Below are 18,238 nucleotides of genomic sequence, written 5' to 3'. Positions count from 1 at the left end.
ATATAGTTTGAGGACTTTTAGTGAATTGGCCCTTATCTTTTATCTCTAGTATATATCAACAAGATGGTGTGGAACTGGCAGTGACGCCAGTCTTAGAGACTAAGAATTAACTAAAATCCAGCTCTTTTTCCCCTTTTAATATAAATGCGGTTTGATGATGACATTTGTGAATAAAATATTTGCATGATGTGAAATTCAAAAGTTTGTTTAGGTTTCACATTATTCTTCTTCTCCATCAAATTTTGTTAAAAAATAGATTATATAATTTCCTTTAAATGATTTTATAAAATTTGTCTGAGGAATTTTCTAGCTTAATTATAAAATTTAGTACATTAACTTTACACATAGATTTGAATTATGATAGCGTTTATAATTCATTTCTATATTAAAATTGGATCAAAATATTTAAATTGAAGTTAAAATTACTTTCTCCACAAACAATGATTTAGGTAAACTTGATTAACAAAAGTTGCTACTCATATTACAACCTATATTTTAATCTTTAGTACTAATGTAACACCCTCATTCAACTCGATCGTTGAATCGGGTATGGGGTACCACAAATGGACCGGATTAGATTAAACATGTAACACCCCAAATTCGGTCTAAACGTTATGACCGAATCTAGCGATGCCACAGTGTAACACCCCTTACCCATATTCGACGCCGGAATATGGTACGATGCATTACCAGAACACATACACTTATAAACATGTTAAACCGAATTATAAAATTTCATTCAAATTTAAACTCTTCAAATTTTTTAACATGCTTTTATAAATCTTCACGTTATAACTTCAAAATACTATATTTATAACAAATAGGGCTTCTGAGACCCAATACATACTCATGCAAATTCAATACTTCATTTCTATTTCATTTAATTCGCGATTCTCATGTTCACATTCAATTCAATTTCTCAATCCAATATACATTTCAATACCACAATAATTCATTTAATTCACATCATATCATTTGCATTTCCATTTAATTCACGTACAATTCAATTTTATTAAGTTCAATACTAATACATATTTGTCGTTTAACTTAACGTCCCCTTTTTGCATCATTTTACACTTCAAGCATGAACTTAGTATTTCATTTCCTTTCCACTCCTGTTTCCTATGCATATCACACAAGATATAAACATTACACTCAACCATAGTCGCGAGCTAGTCTTTTTGAAGACTAACCACATGATAAACCATTTTAATAAAGATTACAAACTTTAAACCTTACCACCCTTTTATGATCACAAGCATATTTCCATCTAGACATTTACCATCTCAATGCATAATTTTATAAATTTAATGTGGCGTAATCCAGCCACAACTTGGCCAAAGCCTAAGCATACACACCAAACATGCTAGCCAAATAAAAATATAGTATAAGCATTACAAGCATGGATAAGCACCACATTTATTTATGTATCAAACTTATCAACATGAGTTAATTCATAAACCATTTCTGACATTGCTACATACCAAATCATATACCAAGTATACCACATACACATACTATGAAACTTTATTTTCTCACATGAACTTTAACTATAACTAATAATGCACAATTATAAACATCATTTCTTTTCAATCGTTTATCGATTATAATTGAGCATATGGTCAATTATACACAAATAATTCATATGTTCTTCCAATTTTCCTCCTCCTCCTCTCCATTCCACATCCTTAATGTGTATAACACACTTAAACAACATTAACTCCAATTTCACTATTCACTCACATGTATATTCAAAGCTGTCTATTCGAGTCAGAGTCACTAAATTATTTTTATCCGAAGCTACAAAATTCCAAATTAAGATCCGTAATTTTCCCTAAAACTAGATTCACATATATTCTTACCAAAAATTTTTTAGAATTTTTGGTTTAGCCAAATAGTACAGTTTCTTCTTTAAAGTTTCCCATGTTTCACTGTTCAACAGTTCTAACCTCTCTTCACTTAAAATTAATCATCTCATTGTACAGAATTCGGATATTTTTTTCGTTTTTTTTCTCTTGAAAATAAATTCACTGAGGATTCTAAACATATAAAATTTATCCCATAATTATTTTTTTAAAATTTTTTACAATTTTCCAAATTCAGAATAGGGGATTCCGAACTCATTCTAACTCTATCTAACTAAACTTCAAATATCTCAAAATATATAACTCTTTTACTTGCTCTGTTTCTTTTATGTGAAAATAAACTCATTCAGCTTCAATTTTATATATTATTCAGCCTCTAATTCAATCTCCACCATTTTTGGTGATTTTTTAAAGTCACACAACTGTTGCTGTCTAAACTATTTTATTGCTAAATGTACACTTTCATAATTTCACTTTTTCACTTTCAATCACAATTCAATTCAAAATTCACTTTTCCATTTCTAAGTCGATATTCAATTCAATTCCACGCCTATATTTATTATTCAATTACACTTAGTCAATTTCCAGATGAACACTTCGGAATAATAACAGATACTCGGTGGATTCAGCACATAGCAACCACCTTATTAATCAATAATGTCCGGTGGAATCAGCACATAGCAACCACCTTACTAATCAATGATGTTCAGTACACATAGTAGCCTGTACATAGTTGATACGAACTCGTCTCGTGATGTTTTGAGTCGTATGTGCTGCCCAATCGTGAATTGAGTAAGGATGGATTCGTTTCGGTTTTAAAATGAAACAAAATAGAGATAATGGCTTCAAACAAAGGTAATAAACAAAATAAAGAGGAAACAATAACAAATTAATTGGCTAAGACCGAAAATGAACCAACAATAATGAATTGTTGACCCGAATCTCAAAATGGTCTTTAGGTGTTTTTTGGTTAAAGGAAACAGGAAAGGAACCTTGACCCACTATCAACTATGATAGGAACCAAAGGTATATTGAACGCCACACCAAAGGTGATAAGTTCAGCAACAAAGAAAAGATGGACGCCACAAGCTATGCTTGATAAGTCAAATCAATTCCGAAAGAACAAAGAGAATTGGATAGCTCACAATTCAAATATTTCATCTATATTCAGCAAAAAGTTCTTTCTCTCTATGGCTGATTACATCTATTTATAATGCTAAAACAAGGTAACCGAATGGTCAAAAACATCCACTTAATCTGCCATAAAAACTGATGTCTTTTCTTATTCTTTGAACCAAATAACTCCTTCCATAAAATCATTTTAATTCAGCTAATTTGAATGTCTTTAATGGCTTAGAAAATGACTCTTGAGTTGTCCTTGGCTAGTTGAATAGACACCATCTCTTAACCAGCTCCTTAATGACATTCAAAGGCTTGATTAATTTCTCTTGAAAGCTCCAAAAATGGCTGGGAGTGGAAGAGTTGCTGCTGAATTTTAAAGGGCATAAAATGCTCTTTAAAAACTCCTTTAATGATTTTAAGCTCCCTTTATAACAGCCCCTTTAATTGTAACTCAAAAGAACTTGAACAACCACTTAATTAAATGTGTAACAGCCTTGAATTGTAACCACTATAAGCTAAAAAGTCACCTGCAATAAACACATTAAAATGAGTTTATTAAACAAATGAAAACACTTATTAATCATAATAAACATTAAACTTACTTAAATAAATAAACTAAAACATATATGCAATAATTATTCCAGCAACTAGTTTAATTAAAGAAGCATAATTAAATGAACTTAACTCATGCATCAATAAATAATCCTAGGAACTAGATTAATTAAGAACAACACTTATTAAATAAAGTTCAACAAAAACACTTATTAATTAAAACTAAGATGAGTTGAATAAATGTCCAGCAACTCATTTATTAAACTAAGATGCTTAAATGCATGGTTTTGAAATGCAAATTTAACTAACATGAAAGTTACATAATTAAACTAACTTGACTTAATTTAATGATGCAAACTTAACTAACATGAAAGTTACATAATGCATGACTTTATTAAATGCAGAACACATATTAATGATGTGCAAACTATGACATAATTAAAAACACAAACTAAAATAACTAAAAATTAATGAATCAAAGTCCTTATTTTCCAACTGCCAAATTGACAAACTGAAATTAAAAACTTCATTTTGCACTTGGGCCCCTAGAGTTTGGGCCAATCTCGGTAGCATCGAGTTGTGTCGTAACATGATGCGACCGGGATCGCATCATACCCTCCCTCTTGAAAACGATTTGTCCTCAAATCGGGCCATTTGCTCGCGACAAACCTCTCAAGGTCACAAACCTCGTTGGTCATAAACCTGACAAAGTCACTTTCAAGAACGTGTGAATCATATACGGCTCGACAAGAAAGTAGGTTATTTGCATGCCCTCCCTCTTTAGGAGGGTACCACCTAACAACGCCACCTACAAAACAATAAAACAAATTAGTGACACAATGAAGGTTAAACACAAAAGAACTTTCCAAGATTTTAGTCACAACTTGAGCAAATAAACTCAAAAGAACAACATATGAATCAATGCCGGGATCAAAAACAGAAATTGGTATTACCTTTTTCTTCAATGGAAACAAACCTGATTCACAAGATATTTGAAGATTATAGTTTCGAAAATTAGAATTCCATGGTCCAAATCCCTTGAACAATGATATGGAACAGCATTCACCGGGATCAAAGACAAAGTTTTTGTTCACCATTTCAGTTTGACCAGAAAAATTTATGGCTAGTAACTTATGAAGAACTTGAAGCACATTAAAGTTAAAATCATGCAACACATGTTCGAATCCATTAAGCAACAATATACAACAACCTCCAGAATCAAAAATTTGATTTTGACTTGGCAAGCCAACGAAATTCACATGTTTGGTTTTCGAACTAAATAAAGATAAAACTTGAAGCAAATAGAAGGGGTCAACACATTGATTCAAAATACAATTTTGATACTCACCTTCGCTTGACGTCAACTTAGGAATAAAGGCTCCGGGTTTAAAAACATGGTTTTGATCGGTCGTTCCGTAACGTAACAAAAACTTCACTTTCACCAAGACATCACACATGCCAAATAAAGAAGATGTAGGCAAAAATAAATTCAAACAATCAAATCTCTCAAATCTCATGCAAATATACGAAAATCTCACACTAAGAGTTAAAAAATTTTCATTACCATCACGATCAAACAGATTGAGCGTTTCACATGAAAGCTCTTTATCAAACATGATCAAATTTTGTATTTGTGGATTTAATCGAACAACATCAAAAGATTTTCAACACAAAACTTATTGAGTGAACAACTCTTCATGCCTCCACTTAAAACGAATTTATCAACCACAAATAGCGAGTAACAATTAACCAAATCAAAATAAGGAGATCTTTTTAAAACTAAGTTATTGGAAATTTTATCAACAACTTTCAAACCTGATTGCCATGATTCACTGACTAAAAACTCCTTACCTTGCTTACCTTTAAGCGCTTGAACCTTACCTTTTTCGATCAAATGGAATCGTCTCTCATCAAGAAGGTAATGAAGTTGAAACTTGTCATTTGAATCTCTAGAAACCTGGAAAGAAGAAACAATATGAGGACAACTTGCAGATTGGTTAGTAAAAACATTCCTCGCTTTTTCTTGTTGACTTTCATCTTTTTCACTCGTTTCTTTTTCAACTTCTCTTTCTTTTTCCACAATCTCTTTGTTTGTTGAAAACTCACTTTCACTCATCAATTCTCTTTCATTTTCAACAACACTTGTTTCTTGCACTCTTTCTTTTCTTTCTCCAATCTTTTTCTCTTTTTCAATTTTATTTCGGTTTCTTTTTCTCTCGTCACTCTTTTTCTTCTCTCAACTTTATTACAAAATGGAGATAATACAAAAGAATCAGAACAATAGACTTTTCGTTGGAAAGAAATAGAAGAATCTTCATAAGAGCCACGATCAACTCTTCGTGAATAAACCTTCATGGATGAGTTCTTATACGAAACACATTCACTTCTTCGTAAGAATTTTTCCGTAGATGAATACTTTGATGCATACGAAGAATGACTTGTACTTTCTCGTTCGTTACCTTGATAGGCTTCAAACTCATAGCTGGATTTATTTCGGCCTAAATTCCTTGAAGAATAGGAATCTGGATAAGGGTCTCTTTTCACATATTCGTCGAATGTTTGTCTCCTTGATGATCTCATTTTTGTCCTTTCATTTGGATAAATTTTCTCTCGTTGGGTTCTTGCTCGATGACTCTGCTCTTCGACACGATCCAATCGTTTCTTGATGGGTTTGAGTTTTCGATCAAATAGATGCTCCATTTCATGCGTAAAGGCTTGGAGTGTAAAATCTGGCACACTTCCTCCAACAATTCTTATAGGACGGAATCCAACTCCCTTGTCTGAATTTTTTTCTGGACTTCGTGACATTTTTTTAAGAACTCACAACAAAGAAAATCTCACTATCCACTCACAAAGAAATCTCACTTCCTTGGCTTTTTTTTTCTCTCGAATAAACTCACTACTCTCTTGCCTCTTTCCACTCACTCCTCCTCTCTAAGTTCTTAGGAATTATTTAAACTTAAAAAGCAGTTGTTGTGGGTCGGCTTACAAACTTGATGTTTGGGCTTGGTAAGATTATTGTAGGACAAAGGAAGGTAGGCTTGAAACAAAGAAATGAAAAGGTTGGGTGTGGCGAAATAGTAGAAGGTAATAATGACTAAAATTTGGGCAGCAAACAAAAACTAAATTTCAAAACTAGCTCTCTTTTTTTTTCACAATTTTTTTTTCACAATTTTTTTTTCAAAAATTTTTTTTCACAACTTGATATCCAATCTTTTAAGTTTGAATGGAAACCAAAATTTTTTTTTTAATTTTTTTTTTAATTTTTTTTTTGAATTTTTTTTTCGAGAAACTACTATACCGTAATGCCGACAACGTCGATTCTTACTCCAAATTCGCTAGCTCTGATACCAATTTGATACGAACTCGTCTCGTGATGTTTTGAGTCGTATGTGTTGCCCAATCGTGAATTGGGTAAGGATGGATTCGTTTCGGTTTTAAAATGAAACAAAATAGAGATAATGGCTTCAAACAAAGGTAATAAACAAAATAAAGAGGAAACAATAACAAATTAATTGGCTAAGACCGAAAATGAACCAACAATAACGAATTGTTGACCCGAATCTCAAAATGGTCTTTAGGTGTTTTTCGGTTAAAGGAAACAGGAAAGGAACCTTGACCCACTATCAACTATGATAGGAACCAAAGGTATATTGAACGCCACACCAAAGGTGATAAGTTCAGCAACAAAGAAAAGATGGACGCCACAAGCTATGCTTGATAAGTCAAATCAATTCCGAAAGAACAAAGAGAATTGGATAGCTCACAATTCAAATATTTCATCTATATTCAGCAAAAAGTTCTTTCTCTCTATGGCTGATTACATCTATTTATAATGCTAAAACAAGGTAACCGAATGGTCAAAACATCCACTTAATCTGCCATAAAAACTGATGTCTTTTCTTATTCTTTGAACCAAATAACTCCTTCCATAAAATCATTTTAATTCAGCTGATTTGAATGTCTTTAATGGCTTAGAAAATGACTCTTGAGTTGTCCTTGGCTAGTTGAATAGACACCATCTCTTAACCAGCTCCTTAATGACATTCAAAGGCTTGATTAATTTCTCTTGAAAGCTCCAAAAACGGCTGGAAGTGGAAGAGTTGCTGCTGAATTTTAAAGGGCATAAAATGCTCTTTAAAAACTCTTTTAATGATTTTAAGCTCCCTTTATAACAGCCCCTTTAATTGTAACTCAAAAGAACTTGAACAACCACTTAATTAAATGTGTAACAGCCTTGAATTGTAACCACTATAAGCTAAAAAGTCACCTGCAATAAACACATTAAAATGAGTTTATTAAACAAATGAAAACACTTATTAATCATAATAAACATTAAACTTACTTAAATAAATGAACTAAAACATATATGCAATAATTATTCCAGCAACTAGTTTAATTAAAGAAGCATAATTAAATGAACTTAACTCATGCATCAATAAATAATCCTAGGAACTAGATTAATTAAGAACAACACTTATTAAATAAAGTTCAACAAAAACACTTATTAATTAAAACTAAGATGAGTTGAATAAATGTCCAGCAACTCATTTATTAAACTAAGATGCTTAAATGCATGGTTTTGAAATGCAAATTTAACTAGCATGAAAGTTACATAATTAAACTAACTTGACTTAATTTAATGATGCAAACTTAACTAACATGAAAGTTACATAATGCATGACTTTATTAAATGCAGAACACATATTAATGATGTGCAAACTATGACATAATTAAAAACACAAACTAAAATAACTAAAAATTAATGAATCAAAGTCCTTATTTTTCAACTGCCAAATTGACAAACTGAAATTAAAAACTTCATTTTGCACTTGGGCCCCTAGAGTTTGGGCCAGTCTCGGTAGCATCGAGTTGTGTCGTAACATGATGCGACCGGGATCGCATCAATAGTACTACACATGACCATTACCATTCGATACACGTAGCCTGCACATAGTACTACACACGTGATCGAAACTATCAGGTACGCATAGTAGCCTGCACATAGTACTATACATGCGAACTATCATTCCGATACACGTAGTAGCTTGCACATAGTACTACACACGTGACCATCACTTTCACTTTTACATAGTGGCCTACACACAATCCGTGCCACACATGTGATCATTTTTGTCACTTCATTCGTATCCCTTTTTATTCCAAAGGTTCATTCGAGATTTTTTCACTTTTTCTCATTTTTTTTATCGATCAATTTCCATTTCTCATCTTTCTTGATTTATAACAATACATTTAACTTATATAATCTTCACACTATTCATTCCAGTCAAAAAAACATACTTTGGAAAAATTATGTTTTTGCCCCTAAAGTTTCACAAAATTATGATTTTGCCCCTAGGGTCGTAAAATAATTTTTTATTATTTTCCTTGTATTTTAGGCCTAGTTGAAGCAGTCCACAATACTCACTTATTCACACACTTGTGACATATTTTATAACTTTTACAAATTAATCCTTTTAAGCATTTTCATCGAAAATTACTTAGTACAAATCGTTTATCACACTCCAAACATTCATATTCTTCCATAAAACATCAAAATACATGCATATCATTCATGGGTAAATTTTTAAACACAAACTCTAGTTCAAAACAATGGTAAAAATAGGTAAATCTTGTTACGAGGATTTCAAAAACATAAAAATCATTAAAAACGGGGATAGAACGGACTTACAATCGAGCTTGAAAGCTTGAAAAACCCTAGCCATGGTTTCTCCATGCAATTTTCAGCCTAGGGGTTGAAGATAGACAAAAATTGGCTTTTAATTTTGTTTTTAATTCATTTTAATAACTAAATGACCAAAATGCCCTTAATAAAAAACTTTGGAAACATGCCTAACCATACCCATTTTTGTCCACCAACTTAACCAATGGTCTAATTACCATATAAAGACCTCCAATTTAAAATTTCATAACAATTGGACACCTCTAAATTGAGTGCCCAAACGTCAAAATTTTCGAACAAAATTTTCATGAAATCATTTTGTGAAATCATAGACCATAAAAATGTAATGAAAATAAATTTTTTTCTTGTCGAATTTGTGGTCCCGAAACTACTATTCTGACTAGCCCCAAATTCGGGCTGTTACAAAACACAAATTTTAAACTTAACGACTTTAAAGACTGACTTTATTAAGTAACAATAAATAATTCTTACAACAGAAACTTTAATATAAAAACTTACTATCTCCAAATTCAAACTCTAAGGAAACTATTTAATTACAATATATTCGATCCCGAGGCGAAGCATCTAGAGGTACCCCCTTCTATGTGCATGACACTTCACTATCGATGTTACTAGGTTCAACAGGGTCTGACTTGGTCCCTCTTCGGGCTCTTCAATCCCCCAAACATGGACCAAAATCCTGTAAGTTTAAAGAATTTAGAGAGTTTCTTTACCAATACATATACAAAAACATAACTAAAACCCATCTTGCCAAAGGTTTAACTAAAAGGGAACAACATGCTACTCCCTATTTGGCTCAGATGTTTATGCTTTCTCTGGAGTGGCAGACTCCAAGACGACTTCCATATTTCATTCTTGACGAATCAACAACTTATTAATCTTTACTTGGTTAAGTTTATAACCGTCAACATGTTGTGGCGATTCTTAGACAATTCAGCATTCTTACAGATTCCCATAACACCTTCCTAGATAAAACTCTTATGATGTGGTGTCTTTGCCAATTAGTCTACCCGAAGTACAAACGATTAATCCTCCTCTCATAAGCTATCATTTCAATGAGCCTTATATTGGGAATGAATCTCCCAATAACCTTCCAAGTCTTACTCTAACGTGAACAACTTCTTTGAGCACCTTTTGGCGGTTCTTAATGGTAGATCCTTACCCGTGATCTACGGATAGATCCCCTTCCATTATCTATATACAATGCATTAGTGGCACATCATTCCCCTAACTGATCCTAGTTGGGTTATCACCATACGCCCTATCAGCCTTCTTAGTTACTGTTGGGTGGACTTTTTCCATTTCTATTACTTTTGTTCCTTTTTAGTGGATTTCTCAAATCCATTGGTCGGTTATCACTTGTCAATATTTGAAAATCTCAACATTTGTGTGTCTTTCCATATTTACAGCCCTGGCAAACTCCATATGCTGTCATAGCTAAACTATGGTCTTGTACCTATAATCCTCGTGTTTAATATCCCGACGGATGTTCCTGTTTTTATTATCTCAGTGGACTATCTCATGTTTATTGTCCCAACAGGTTCCATATGTTGTCATAGCCAAGCTATGGTCTTACATAATATAACCCCATGTTTAACGTCCAAGCGGACTACCTTATGTTTAATGTTCCGACAGACTCCATAAGCTGCCATAGTCGAGTTATGGTCTTACACAATATAACCTCATGTTTCCTGGTGAACTACCTCATGTTTAATATCCCAGTGGACTCTGTTGCTTGTCATAGTCAAGTTATGGTCTTACATATTAGACTTCTTTTAAGGTGTTTCCCTGTAGTACCTTACCATCATCGTGGTGTTTTCCTATAGAGTTTGTTGACGTCGTCGCAGTGTTGCTCTATGGAACCTAATAATTGTCGTCACAGTGTCACCCCGAAGAACCAATCAATATCATTCCACTTAACATTTAACCTTGATGTTTGAACACCGCAATGTCCCCTCTGCAAGGCTAGGAGCTTCACACATCATGGTTTGCACCCAGCAACACTGTATGACAGAATCTTAACGAAATTCCATTTTCCTATTCATCCTCCCATACCTCCAGTTTACCAGTACTACCTTGATGCTTAAACATCGCAATGTCCCCTCCGCAAGACCCGAAGCTTCACATATAATGATTTGCACCCAGCAACACCATATGGTGGTATATAGAAAAACTATTTCCCCAAATCCTAACTCCAACTAACCCGTCAATAATCTCCCTCCCATACCCCACCATTATAATCAAACAATACAAGCATTTCATTTATATATTATCATGGAATACACTATCTTTTTAAACATGGAATCATAACTATTTCATGTGCATTTAACTATCTTGGCAAATACCCATAAGCTAAAATAATCTTATGCATACTTAGAATTCACAATCAGTAGAGTTTATACATCATTATAGTACTTAATACATAATCATTCTAGTCATTTAACATTTCTAGGGATGGAGTATACAAACTCACCTGATGTCTCTTGCCTCCCAAGCTTAACTATTCCAAATGCTAAAACTTTCATTCTCTTGGCAGCTAAGCATTATAACCAAAATCTTGAGCTAAGCTCAATAATTTCAGCTTAAAACTCAGTTTTTCAGAAACATGCAGAACCCCTCAAAAGCCATCAATCATGTTTAAACCAGTTACTAACTTTTCCTAATTTTTCAGTAGAGGTCATCAACTTACGGTTTTTCTAATTTAACCTCTAATTGTTCCTAATTTTAAGATTTAATGAAAATCAGGTGTGACAACTACAATGAAGCATTGAGAAACCATGGTTAAAATCAACATAAGCGTAACTGAAGTGGCTGTTTGTGAGATCGTGTGAGTGCCTTGGGAATTTATACGTTCATCTTCAGATCTCATTAGTATAAACTGAACTGGTGCATTGATGAGGGATAAAATGAAGCAGGTCATAACCTAAATAACAGCTTTAGCAGCTGTAATTCTTCTAATGGCCACCCAAATAGTGCCTCATAATATCTCCACCTCACGCATTTACTAACCTAATTTTCTATTGGGCACCCAAACGGTGTAGTAATGAAATCAAACCCTAACAAAAACAGAACTTTCTAAAACCTAAGCAATCACCCAGATCTCCCCATTTCACTACCTATCTTCTTCTTCGCCAAAATAAACACCTGCACCAGTGCCAGATAGAATCACTTGTGTCCACTATCAGTCAATGTAAGCTAGTGTGATCATTCTCACATCTTATGGAACTAAGTCCTCGTAATAGCCTTTTACCTTTTCCGGTCTCACAACGCCTTTTTTCAAACTGTCCTCTCACTTGCTTCTCGGTCATATTTGACAGCTTCTTCTAATGAATCTGGGACCTCCTCTATCCAGTATCGTGGCAGCTCATGACATCGACCCTCTCTTGCTAATGCTTGTGTCACACCGTTAGCTGTTCTGGGTATGTACCGAAAAGTGATCCTTGTGAAATTAGGGATTTTCTTTTTTATTTCTTTTAATATTGCGCTAATATCTGATCTGCCACTTTTGAAATTTCTATTCCCCTTATTACCATTAATGAGTCCTCCTCGAAACATATTTCTCGGAATCCTAACTCTTCCCCGAAAGTGATTGCATGCAAGCACGCCCATGCCTCCGCCGTTGTTGGGATCGCGATGTGTCTACATGGGTAAATAAATGCACCCATTACCAGTCCCTCGTTCATGCAAGCATCGAAGTTTATTTTGATAGTATCTGCATTGGGTGGTTCCCATTTTATATTTTTGTCTACTGATTTTATTATCAGCAAACCATTCAACATTTCATTTTCTATAATATATGCCCTGATGAATGATATCAACTCTGTTTTATTGGGTTTAATGTCTTCGTGGTACATTTTATTTCTGTTAAACCAAAAGGACCAATATGTCATGGCTAACAGTTTGAATTGTGTATGATTGTTGTTTAGAAAGAAAATTGCTAACCAATTTTTCTAACCCTGGTTTCTATTGGTGGTTGAGTCTGCCACACCCAATTATTGCACGATCTTTGCTGTGAAGGTACAATCCCGAAATATATGTTCCACTGATTCCTCCCTCTCCTTGCACATCGGGCATCGATCGTTTCTTACCAGGCCTTTCTACTTTAAGTTGTAAGGTGTTGGAATAAAACCATTTGTAATTTTCCACATATCTATTCATATTTTGCTTGGTAGTTTTAGTTTCGACGATTTTGTATAGTAGTCTTGTAGTTCATTTTGATTTGAAGTGGGGTTTCCTGCTATCGATTGTAATCCCTCCGTAATGAGCCACTTGTACTTAGCATTCACAATCAGTATAGTTTATACATCATTATAGTACTTAATACATAATCATTCCAGCCATTTAACATTTCTAGGGATGGAATATAGAAACTCACGTGATGTCTCTTGTCTCCCAAGCTTAGCTTTTCCAAACGCCAAAACTTCCATTTTCCTAGCAGCTAAACATTATAACAAAAATCTCGAGTTAAACTCAGTATACTACACCAAAACAAGCTTTTAGCGGCGCTTTTTTAAGTCTTTAGTGGCGTTTTTAGCGCCACTAAAAGTATTTGCGGTGCTTTGAGAAGCGCCGCTAAAAACGCCGCTAATGACAGCGTCGCTAATTTTAGCGGCGTTTTTATAAATAAACGCTGCTAAAGACCATGACCTTTAGCGGCTCTTTCCCACAAACGCCGCTAAAGACCAAGACCTTTAGCGGCGCTTCCCCACAAACGCCGCTAAAGATCAAGACCTTTAGCGGCGCTTTTTTCACAAACGCCGCTAAAAATATTAAGCTTTAGCGGCGCTTTTTCCCACAAACGCCGCTATAGAATAGACCTTTAGCAGCGCTTTTAACACAACCGCCGCTAAAAATATATCTTTTAAAAAAATAATTTTTTTCAAATAATATTTATTTCTATGATAAATATTATATTATGTTTTAAGGATAAATAAAAAATATTATTTAAATTAAATTTTCTACGAAAATTTTAACTTTAAAACTAAATATAAATATAACAATTAATGAATTTAAAATTAGAATTTAAAATAATAAATTAATAACACAATTAAAATCCAAAAGTTAAACCACTTAAGTAAAAATACAAATTTAGAATCAAAACTAAAATAAACAATACATATGCAAGGTAATAAAATATACAATGCATTTTCTTAATCAAGTAAATCTTGGTAATAAAAGATATAATACATTTACTTAATCAAGGAAATCTTGTAATGAACTCAAAGCAATGAGCCTTAGAGAAAAACTTTTGAGCATGGCTTCGAATTTGAACCGCAAATTTGGCTCCTACATGCTCTGCAAGAAAATAAGAGTAACTTAATCTGTTCAAACCATAGTGAACATGGCAAAGATACGTAAATCAATTCAACTTTTTAAGATAGTTTTATAATGTTATAGTAAATTAGGTGTCTTATAATGTTATAGTAAATTATTAAAAAATACATCTAAAAAATATATCTCAACTTTTTAAGATTGTTTGTGGAATAAAAAAATGTACACTACTGATATATCTACTCACTTAAGTCAATATAGGTGGAAAGTATTCATCAATATAAATTTAAAATATTAGAACATATCATGCTTAAATTTCAATTAAACCCTTAAGCTTATATTCTTAAATTCCAATTACCATCAACAATTGCAGAATCTCCTAATTATCTTCTTTGTAGAATATTTGAACATGATATTCCATAGTCAGAATACATACATCAACAGCTTAAATCAAAGTATTAGAACATATCATGCTTAAAGATAATAATTAGATTTATCTAAAATCAAGCCCGATTTAACTAGTACTAAGTAAACCTATTTCAAGTTTTTTTTTCTCTGGGCAGCCCAATTTTTGGAAAAATTTAGAACAAACCTCAGGTAAGCATAAGTGAACGTTATGGGATCCTTTCTGCCATGCAGAAAACATAAAACATTAGTTCAGAGAAGATATATACAATTAAAAATACAATAAATAATAAAACAGAAGAGTAATTTTACTATTGAAGTGTGATGAACTTGAAACTCAAAGCATACATCACAAATGGTGATGCAAGAAATTCCTAATCAGAGTGTTTTACAAATGTTTTCACTTCTAGAACTTGTTAACACTTTGAGAAATATATAGGTGTTTGATTTACCCAACAGTTCTGCCAATGATGTATTTTTGTTGCAACCAACGATTACTAGATGTGTACAACATTCTGTCATCGTAGAGATTAGCGTCTCCTGATGAATATGTCCAGTCAAAAGATTAAAAAGGTTAGCATACTCAAGCAGTAGCTGTACATATGAAGATATTTAAAGAATGATCAACCACACACACACACACATATGAAAAAATGAGAAGAACTTGGAATGTATTTAAGACCATTCCACAAGTAAACAAACAAAACTATTTGGAAGTGTCCACTCTCCACTTCATTGGTGGGGAAAGAGATTTTAATAGTCAGAAAATATTTTCATGATTGATAATAAAAAGTTTAAAGTTCGTTGAAAACAAACAAACAAACCACAACTTGTATTTGCTCACATTCAACTAGCTTGATATCAAGGATACGCTACCTTTAGTGAGTATATCAGCTTCTTTGCTATCTCGCTGCTCATGAACCTGACAAAGCATAACCAAACATGAAATGTACTAAATCCAGCATACAGAATAACCAGGCGGGGACCCGTTAATTCAAATAATTTACAGCCATAACACCTATATAAATTTCAGAAAGAAAATGTTCAACCACTAGTACACAGCTCATGCACAAGACTGTTAGAGTTGACCATGGTGTTAACCTTATCAAAACTATTTGTTTCTACTTTCTAGAGATTTTCTACATCAGAACATGAGAACCTTCTATCACTTGTCGTTCAAGCAGTTCAACATTTGGCAAATTTAAATTTATATGACTATCACAAATATATCTCCCTGCATTTCGCAAATTTAAATTTATATGACTATCACAAATCAAAGCTCAAAATTTTTAAATACTTAATTTTAAATACGTGTAAAAAATTGGCTCACTCGTTTGAAACTGGGTTCCATACTCCCAGATAGCACAACCACCACCGGCGACTCGCTCCCAATAATGCAAATCAATCCTTTCCATATTATCAGTGCCGATGAAATAACCATTCCTTAACGAGATTTAAACTAAAAATTTCAATCATTATCCGATGGAATTTTTTGAAGTATAAAAGGATTTTAAAGAATTAAGAGAAAAGTGGAAACGCACCGAGGCTGATGGCTTGAGAGAGAATTTGTCTAATATGAGTTGATTTCATATTTTCTTCAATCCACCCCATTGGAAATCAATGCTTTTCTTGTCTTAACGATTTACAACACGCTGGAGGCTGCAAAATAAGAATGGAAATGAGAAAAGTAACAAAAATAAGAAACCTGCAAAAGGAAAAAAAAAAAAGAAAGAATAATGCGCAAACATAACAAGAATAATTTAAACATACTCGATTAGTTTGAGACGTAAGCTTAATTTGATTAATTCCTCTAAATCGAATTCATTTTCTAGTCCGAGTATATCCAACAATTAGATTCACTTTTAATGCACATACTGAATGCACCTAATAAAAATGATTATATAAAAAAAAAACTTACATGAATTATGTACCAAATTGCAAATGTTAGGCAAGAAGCTAAAGCCAACAAGGAGCCTAAGACTTGATCGCCAACAGCAGCATGTTTGGTGCTAGTATGATGGTGTCCACCATGTTTGACTATGTTTATGTTGGTTGACCAAAGATTAAGTTCTTGAATTATTCTGGTATCAAAACCTATACACTAAAAAAAACAGACTATATGAGGAATTGTGAAAGTTACCTTTCAAAGATGAAAGCAAGTGGAGTTATACAAGCAGTGGCGAAGATGAATCTGTAAGCAATGAGTGCTCTCATGCTCATTCCCTCAACCACGGCCAACTTAGAACGCAATCACACCTGCAAAATAAAAATCAATCATCCAAGAAAATAAATACTGGGTCACAGACACCAAAAAGCTTCTGGTTAAGCTTCTCCCTTCTTTGACGCTCCGCTTCAACATGATTTAGAGGCTCTTCTCTTCCATTAGTCGGTTTTCTCCCCCGTTTTTGATGCCTCTTTTCAAGCTCTACGACTCGACTACTTTCGGCCTCCTTAACAAACGAAGCTTCAAGATCAGAGTGATCTGAATCCCCGGCACCCCATTTGATTTCACCACACCAGATGAAGGTAAAATTACACCTGAAGTAAACGAAAGCATAGCTTCTTCGTTGCTCCCTCTTGAATTAGGCGACCTCTTCTTGTTCTCCACGGCGAACGGAGAGTTTCCTGTGAACAAATTCCCATTCCCACTTCTCTTACTCTCACCAAAATTCAATATCTCTCCAGATTCAGGTTTCAACAAATGAGAAGATGAATTCCCATTCCTCACACTGCTACTCTCATCAAAGAAGATGAATCGTCTTTGGTGCCTCCATTTTAGGGGAAATTTGGGGGTTTTTTCGTTTTTGGGTTTTAGGGGGGAAATTTGGGAAAAAATCAAAGCGAATTTTTTTTATAAAAAATGCCACTAAAAATAAAATTAAATTTCTATCGTAAAACTTCACGTTTTGAAAAATTCAATGCGTTTTTGCGGCGTTTTGAAATATTGTTTACCTTTTGCGGCATTTTTCTCATAACCGGCGCTAATGATTGACTTTTTCTTACAATTTTATATTTAATTATTATATAATTCATATCAAATTTAAATAAATAAATTTTGAAAATTTAAGTAATATTTAAAAGAATTAGATAAATTTTAAAATTTTTATATAATTTTTTATGTAAGAAAACAAAAACAAAAATAAAAAATTTAAAATATGAAAAAAAACTTTAAAAAACTATATTAATGATAATTTTAATAAATTAAAATTCATATTATCTCTTTTATTGTCAATCTGTTACATTAATTTGTTACATTAATTTATTTATTTATCAATTTTTTTAAAAATCTAATATTTAAATATATCAAATGATTTAAACC

General features: G+C 33.0%; 1 protein-coding gene and 1 long non-coding RNA gene across 4 annotated transcripts; one reads left to right on the top strand and one right to left on the bottom strand.

The window, feature by feature from the left end:
• The first annotated feature begins 12,095 nt into the window (after positions 1-12,095).
• On the top strand, positions 12,096-13,081 carry LOC107914795 (uncharacterized). Its single transcript, XR_001689016.2, has 2 exons — positions 12,096-12,433; positions 12,561-13,081. It is a non-coding gene; the product is annotated as an uncharacterized lncRNA (long non-coding RNA).
• Positions 13,082-14,377: 1,296 nt separating this feature from the next.
• LOC107914830 (signal peptidase complex catalytic subunit SEC11A) lies at positions 14,378-17,907 on the bottom strand. Of its 3 annotated transcripts, none has more exons than XM_041102289.1 (8): positions 17,060-17,907; positions 16,838-16,956; positions 16,461-16,578; positions 16,250-16,362; positions 15,796-15,841; positions 15,372-15,459; positions 15,107-15,142; positions 14,378-14,538 (listed from the first exon to the last, which is right to left on the bottom strand). In XM_041102289.1, exons 3-8 carry the CDS (start codon positions 16,528-16,530, stop codon positions 14,478-14,480), a joined length of 414 nt encoding a protein of 137 aa, XP_040958223.1. In that variant the 5' UTR covers positions 16,531-16,578; positions 16,838-16,956; positions 17,060-17,907; the 3' UTR covers positions 14,378-14,477. The 3 variants fall into 3 exon arrangements, with proteins under 3 accessions (XP_040958223.1, XP_040958224.1, XP_040958225.1); XM_041102290.1 differs by having other exon boundaries at positions 16,838-17,013; positions 17,091-17,907; XM_041102291.1 differs by lacking the exon at positions 16,838-16,956 and having other exon boundaries at positions 17,060-17,905.
• Positions 17,908-18,238: the final 331 nt, after the last annotated feature.

This window comes from Gossypium hirsutum, chromosome D10 (genome assembly GCF_007990345.1).
Source record: "Gossypium hirsutum isolate 1008001.06 chromosome D10, Gossypium_hirsutum_v2.1, whole genome shotgun sequence".
Taxonomy (NCBI): Eukaryota; Viridiplantae; Streptophyta; class Magnoliopsida; order Malvales; family Malvaceae; genus Gossypium; species Gossypium hirsutum.
The sequence above is the reverse complement of the archived record's forward strand: the minus strand, read 5'-3'. Positions and strand labels throughout refer to the sequence as shown.

Bases quoted from the DNA above. Each gene is read 5' to 3' on its own strand.
- LOC107914830 (XM_041102289.1), bottom strand. From the start codon at position 16,530: ATGGGGTGGATTGAAGAAAATATGAAATCAACTCATATTAGACAAATT. The intron at 15,460-15,795 runs GTAGCGTATCCT...CATATTCATCAG, and splicing joins AGCTGATATACTCACTAAAG to GAGACGCTAATCTCTACGAT. The intron at 15,143-15,371 runs GTAAATCAAACA...TCTGCATGGCAG, and splicing joins ATCATTGGCAGAACTGTTGG to AAAGGATCCCATAACGTTCA.